General features: G+C 36.4%; 1 protein-coding gene across 12 annotated transcripts in view; it reads left to right on the forward strand.

Annotated features, from left to right (window-relative positions):
• The window catches only part of PRKACB (protein kinase cAMP-activated catalytic subunit beta), a 109,246-nt gene extending 104,092 nt beyond the window's left edge, over positions 1-5,154 (forward strand). For all 12 annotated transcript variants that reach the window (XM_019647754.1, XM_019647750.1, XM_019647751.1 and 9 more), the window contains one exon: positions 1,857-5,154. In XM_019647754.1, the coding sequence (XP_019503299.1) occupies positions 1,857-1,982 (126 nt within the window). In that variant the 3' untranslated portion in view covers positions 1,983-5,154. The remainder of the gene's footprint in view (positions 1-1,856) is intronic.
• The last annotated feature ends 2,502 nt before the right edge of the window (positions 5,155-7,656 follow it).

Raw genomic sequence — 7,656 nt, forward strand, 5'->3', positions numbered from 1 at the left:
CATTCCCTAAAGCAGCTCGTGCAAGGCAACTAGCTAGCAACCAAGAAGACGATATTAGATTTTCCATTCCTACTTTCTCGTTACCTTATTCTTTTTAAATGTCTTGTTTGTATGTATGTCTTAGTATAGTCATGCATATAAATAATTCATAAATAAATAACTGTACATATATTGGTGATGTATATGCAATGTTTTATTAAAAGTCATATAAATCAAAATACTTTGGAGACTACTGGTGCGGATATTAGAAAGAACTCTGGACCCGTAGTGGAAGTCATGAAGTTGAGACCTGCTTCAGCCACTGACTCGTCATGTGAATTTGGTCAACTTTCTGTTTTATAATCTGTAAAATGGGAATAAGGGTGCCTGCCCTGGCTCTCTGACATTGTTATATTGAGGAATACATGACATAGCTGTGTGCGTAATTATTTGTAAACAGTATCAATGCTGTGCAAATTGTCGTATTATTTTTTCAGCATTTAAAATCTTTTCCTCAAACATAGTCAAGACAGCACACAATTTTATAAAGACCTTATTTTAAATAATGGAAAAACATTTTACTTTTAGAACCCCAAGAGAAAAATGTTCAGATTTTAATAATTCTATAATTCTAAAAGAGATATGGTTTTTCCAACTTCCCAGAAAGTTTTGATAGTCTGATATTTTAAACAAAATAAACTTGGGAATTTAAAAAGGAAGGAGGTTAAAAGTAAGTCTAAGAATTATCTGTAACCTCAGGAGAAAGGAATAAAGGAAAAGGGGGTAGAAAAATAAAGGCTTTAAGAAATAAAGAACTGATAAAGGAAAAATTGGAGTTTTATAACCTTCAGTGCCAGCATTTTGATGCCAACAGTTAACTATCTTAGAAATCTCTTAAGTATTGTGTTGTTCTGTATTATTCCTTGAATTAAAATGTTGAGAATAATAGCAAACCTTCTGTTTGCTGCTTTTTCTAATGCTGTTATCTTTTAGGGACTTAGAGGCATTTAAAGATGCTACCTACCAAGTAGTAATAGCAGGAGCTTGTTTTCCTTAGTGCTAGGAAACTCTCAGGCATTTGTTTTTCCTTGTTCCAATGTGTGTGCTTTTTTTCATACCACCAAGCAATTAACTCAATACTTACATTATCAACCTGGAGATATTGTCAGACCCCACAGGGTAAGGGCTCAGTGCTACAGGACACCCCCCTCCACTCCTCCCCTCCCAACCACCACCACCACCACCATGTCAGACACCAATCACAAGTCCAGTTAGTCACCAGTGCTTTAGGTTGAAGGTTCCCACAAACCCCTCTTGGGGTTAGATTAATGTGCTCAAGCCTGAGAAACTTTACTTACTACATTACCAGTTTATTATGAGAGGCTATAACTCAGGAACAGCCAGATGAGAGAGCCATCGGACAAGGCATGTAGGAAGGGGCTCAGAGCTCCCTGCTCTCTCTGAGCCTGCCACTCTCCCCAATTCCCCGCTTGTTCACCAAAGCTGAAGCTCTCCAACCCCGTCCTTTTGGGATTTTATGGAGGTGGCATGACAGCAGGCGTGATTGATTAAATCATTGGCCCTTGGTGATTGAACTTAATCCCCAGCCCGTGTCTCCCTTTGCTGAAGGTCAGGGGGCGGGGCTGAAGGTTTTAGTCCTCTAATCACAAAGTTAGTACCCCTGGCAACCAGCCCCCATCCTTAGATTACCCGGGGTCTTTCCAAAAGCTACCTTATTAACATAACAAAAGACACCTTTACCACTCTCTACACTTAGGAAACCCCAAGCATTTTCAGGAACTCTGGATGAAGATCAAAAGTATTTCTTATTATAAATCACAGTATCACACTTACTTCTCTCTTTTTCGCAATTGTAGGTTGAAGCTCCATTCATACCAAAGTTCAGAGGTTCTGGAGATACCAGCAACTTTGATGACTATGAAGAAGAAGAAATCCGTGTCTCTATAACAGAAAAATGTTCAAAAGAATTTAGTGAGTTTTAGAGGTGAGCAAGGAGATGACATCGGAGCTCAGGCTCAGTCTTTGCACTCTGTTGAGAGAGAAGGTGGAGCTGAGACCGTCCTTGTTGAAGCAGTTCCCTAGTTCCTTCATTCCAGCGACTGAGTGAAGTCTTTATTGCCATCATCTGTGTGTGCGCTCTGCGTCCACCTTTGCAACAAGGCACCGCTAAGCAAGCATTGTCTGTGCCATAACACAGGACTAGAACTTTCCTGCTTCTCTTTGGTTTGTCTTTCTCCTCTCCACCTACATCCATTTCTTCCTTTTTCATTTTCATTAGCGTTTCTCCAAACCGTGCTCCATCTTATTTTATTGGTGTTTCAAATGGGCAGTGTTATGGCTATGTGGTATTTGAACAGAAGGGTAAGTTTTGCTTTTAGTAGTTCTTGCCAATATTTGTGTTGGCCAATGGCTTGAAGATATACTTTCTAATAATTATTTTTACTTTGAGTAGCTCAGACTCAGTTTTGCCAGAACTCTTAAGAATTTTTGAGGCTAGAATGTTTTATCACCAGGGAAATGTACACAAATTAAAACAATAACTTCCTTAGAACTCACTGTTCTGGCAATAAATTTGAATAGACTATTATAGAGTAGCTAGATCAGCAGTTTGGATTTCTGTAGATCAGGGGTTCCATTTCCCTTCACTCTTTATATTATCCTCCCCTTGAGTAATTAAGTGACCAGCCTGTGTGCAGTGTGACAAATGTGTCTCATTCACAGGAAAAAAATAATGATACGGTTCATTATCACCCACACTGTCTCACTTGGTACCAGCATTGCTGGAGGTATTAGAGAAGAGTTCGGAGATTTCTACACCTTGACTCTTCCATAAAGGTTTTAACCAGTATTTTAATAGAATATGACTAATGAAAGTGACAAATCTTTTAAGTTTTTCAAATAAGTCTCATTGTAAATTTCATAAAGGAAAAGAACTAAAAAGAATATTAATGTGGATACTTTGCTAAATCAAACAAATGGCTTGATTCTTGTAAACAAGATAGACAAATTCTTACTTAAATGAGGTTTTTTTGTTTGTTTTGCTTTGCTCTGTTTGTCACAGTTAAGAACAAAGGAAGATGTTGCCAGGTAATTATTCTGGTGAATTATATTTGTCAGCCTGAGGTAGAGGTACTATTGCAATTTCACTTTCATCCTATGTCTCATCAATGAAGAAAGGGACAAACTTTCTAAAACTGCCACAATTATATTTTAATTTTGAGGTGTGATATTTTTAGACATGTAATAACTTCCAGCCTCATTTCTTTCAGTTAATAGAATGTGTGATCATGCGTATACAATTTTAGCATTGGAGTTTAGTTTTTTTTTAATATACTTTTTGCCAACTGACTTAACTTTGTGGTCATGTGGAAATTTCAAGCACTTTTGCACATTTAGTTCAGTGTTTGTTGAGAATCCATGGCTTAACTCAGTTTTTTAAGTATTTTTTTTGCTTTTAAATTTTTCCAACTGGTTTTTTTTCTCTGTGTGTCAGTGACCTATCTTATAATAACACACCAAAATAGTTGAAAGTAAACTATGTTCATTTTTTATTATCAATTTACATGCATATAAGATGAGTTGTTTTTTAATCAAACTGATCTTAATATATATAAGCATTCTATTTGCTTCCTTATCAGTGCAGGTAGGTCACTGACCACTTCTTTTCATCTCTACCACATCCTTATAAAACCTTTGAAGACGTTGAAAAAGCCAATCCAAGATATTTTCTGCATCAATCTGTACATCTTTTGGTTGTCACGTGTTCCTGCATGGTTCTGTCATTTATAAGCTGATACTCATTTCAGCTTTTGGTCCACCTATATTTAAAATGTGCAAGAAAAATATGAACTACTTTTCTGTAGTGAGTTTGATGTAACAAAAATATATCATCATAATAAATTTAAAACGTCATTTGTACAAAATATTTTAATTAGTTTTTTGTATTTCACTTAGACCCAAACACATGCTAATCATTATATTCTATATGTGTGCTACAAATCCTATGGTAGCTTTGTTGTATATTATTGTAAAATTATTTTAATAAATCATGGGGATGACAATTTGATTATTACATTTTTGTTTTCAGCAATTAAAAGATTTTTATGAATTCTAATTTTTTTAAAAATGAAATTACTACTGTTTCAGCACAACTTGCTGTCGAATCTGTCTGGGTAGGTGACCACTCAGCAGTACATTGGTGTTGAGGGCTATTTAGCCACTCCATTTTACTCTCTATTTAAAGGACATGAGCAAGCTTTTAAATATATCCAGGAAGTCTATTTCCAACGAATCAAGTACACTGAATTAGAATATCTTAAAATTATACAAAATTCTCAGTTTCTGCCACAGTTTAGCCAGGAACAATATAAAAACTTGAATAAGAAATAAGTGGCATGAATCAGTATTTAACCTCAGAGTACATTATTTGAAACAGAAGAAATGACGTTTTTGTTCAGTAAATAATGAGATGGCATTGTAGAGGAAGGAGCCCTAAGCTGAAAGTCAAGTCATCTGAGTTTCAGGCCTGGTCTGTCGCTCTAGCTTGATCTTGGCCTCAGTTCTCTATCCGTATCCATTAGGCAGTTTCTAAGGTCCCTTCTAACTTTCACATGTTGTGTTATTTGACGTTTTGAAGGAATAACATGCTTTGAAATAAATCTTGTTAAGGTGATGTTTTAGGGCATCTTTTTTCTTATCTCTTATAGTGTTCTTACAATTATTTGAATATCATGAGAACCTTATGTCTGTTCTGATGCTAACTATCTAATTGATATCAAACTATCACCCTACCAAAAAAAAAAAGATATTGTGGCTTGTGGGTATTGCTGTCATGTTTTTGATATGTTCTTGTATTAACTGCCCATTGGCCTGAAAATACTCATTGTAAGCCTGAAAACAACATCATTTTTCTTTCCCACTGACTGTATTTTCTGCTTGTTGTAAGAATCAAATGGAATAATGTATATGAAAGCACCTTGTAACTTGTAACCTATCAATGTAAAATGTTAAGGTGTATTGTTATTTCATTAATTACTTCTTTGTTTAGAATGGAATTTCCTACACACTACTGTAGCTAGGAAATGCTGAAAACAACTGTGTTTTTTTAATTAAACAATAACTGTAAAATTAAAGTATCTTCAAAGGATAAAACAAGTTTTTGAGTCTTGAATTCTATTTGGTGCCCTTCCTTTCTGACTTATTTTCTGTGGATACTACAGATGCTTCTAGAGTCCAAGTTTTTGTGTTTGGATTGGTGTTTTGGTGCTGGGACAGAGCAAGAGAGGGAGGAATTCTACCAGTCTACCCCAACCGGGTGCTTACTAAGAAATTAGATTCTACAAAGTGTTCCTTATTCTTCCTCATGCTTATAGTCCAAATTGATCTTAAGATAATGTTGAAAATATTAATCTTTTAAGGACTGACACTGCAAGGGACCTCATCCTTATATTGTAAAAATGAACTGTGAATTTTATACTTTTTTCTCCAAAAATGCCTTTGAGCTTCACATTTCCTCTTCCAGTTTTAGCCAGGTTGATTAGTGTGTGTTCCTACAACTGTCCTTCTCCTCAAGAAATAATTTTTTAGATAATTATTTTAATAGCTTACCATTTTTATTGCTATGATTGTCACTGCAAACATTTATAAATATTGATGCATTTTAAAACATGGTGTTTACTATTTTTATTCCTGTGCTTGCTTCATTTTATCATTGTTAGAGCTTAATATAAATTCCAGTTTGCTCATTTCCTTATATAACTAATTATAAAAATCTGGGCATATCTTTACTGCAGAACTATCATCATTTGAACTCCATTTAATTTTTTTCTTATGCACAAATATGGCATGTGAAGTTAAATATTTTTATGTTAGCTTTCCTGAATATGTCCTAAAAATCTTATTTAATAACCTTATGTCCTCTGATAAGGGCTGAATTGTGTACCACCAAAAATCATATGTTGAAGTCCTAAGCCCCAGTACCTCAGAATATGACTGTTTGAAGTTAGGACCTTTAAAGAGAATAATTAAGGTCAAATGAGGTCATATGGATGGGCCTAATACAAATACAACTGCTGTTCTTGTAAGAGGAGATTAGGACAGAGCATACACACAGCGAGAGAAGACAGCAGGAAGATGTAAGAGTAAGACGGCCATCTATGAGCCCAGGAGAGAGTCCTCAAAAGAAGCCAACCTTGATGACACCTTGATCTTGGAGTTCCAGCCTCCAAAACTGTGAGAAAATCAATTTCTGTTGTTTAAGCCACCCAGTGGTAGTTTGTTATGGCTGCTCTAACAAACGAGTACACCCACTGAGTGTACTCCCGTTGTGCACACTATTTTCATGGTGAAACGCTTGCATTGGTATTCCTTCAAATGCTTTATAGTTAGCCAAAACTGAACTAATTTACCATAAGGAAAAAAAAAAGGATGTCAGTGTAGAAAAAAAAAAAAAGGATGTCAGTGTGGTCTCAAGCCTCAATGCACCTGCTACTTTATTTCTGTTCTTTCCTGGAATGCAAATAGAAAACAAAATAGTCATCACTGAGAGTTGGGGAAAGCATGGGTAACTGAAAGCACTCCTACCTCCTGGTCAGATTACCCATGGCATTAAGCCGTCCTCTCGAAGCTCTGCTAATACAACATAAAATTGAGCACAACAGACTAAAGTCCCTACCCATATCTTAATGGTGATGTTAATAGTGTCCAAAAGGAAAGTGGGAATGGGGATAAAGGCTTGACGATGAAACCCCAGTTGGTTTGTCATCTAATTATTCAGGGGTAGTAATGCTCTCAGCAAATGATTAATGTGTTAGTTTTCCATTACTACTATAACAAATTACCACAACGTTGTGGCTTACAACAATACAGATGTATTATCTTACAGCTCTGGAAGTCTGACATCTGAAGTTGAGTCTCACTGGGTTAAAGTCAGGTGTCGGCCTGGCCTGCTTGCTGTCCTTGAATCGGGACCCCATTTCTCCATCTTCAAAGTCGGTAACACTGGGCTGAGTCCTCATGCTGCTTCCCTCTGATGCCTCTTCTATCCCTCTCCCACTTTTAAAGACCCTTGTCAATTGAGCCCACCTGGGCAATCCGGGGTACTCTCCCCATTTTAAGATCAGCAATCCTAATTCCACCTGCAACCTTAATTCCTCATTTGCCATATAACTTGACACATCTATAGTTTCTGGAGATTCAGACACAGACATCATGGAGGAAAACATTATTCTGACTACCGCACTTCTTAATGTCATTTTAGGTGGAAAATATGATTACCCGAAAGATGGGAATAGAGACAATCTTTCCACAATTCAAAGAGAACAAAGGCTTAAACTGCGATGTTCCTGAATCATAGTGCTGAGCATGCACTGGGTACTCAAGGACGTTGCCACAGAACTTAATTAAGGAGCAGTATCCATTCTGTGCACCTTGAAAGATACTGAGCATCACTATTCATCAGCAAATTGCAAATCAAAACTGCCATTAGGTATGACCACACCAACAGAATGATTAAAATTAAAAACACTGATAATGCCAAGTGTTGGTGAGGATGTGGAGCATCTGGAACTGTCATGCCTTGCTAGTGGGAATGTAAAATGGCACAATCTCTTGGGAAAACATTTTGGCAGTCTGCTATAAAGTTAGTCATTCACTTAT

Source organism: Hipposideros armiger, unplaced genomic scaffold, assembly GCF_001890085.2.
Source record: "Hipposideros armiger isolate ML-2016 unplaced genomic scaffold, ASM189008v1 scaffold_115, whole genome shotgun sequence".
NCBI lineage: Eukaryota > Metazoa > Chordata > Mammalia > Chiroptera > Hipposideridae > Hipposideros > Hipposideros armiger.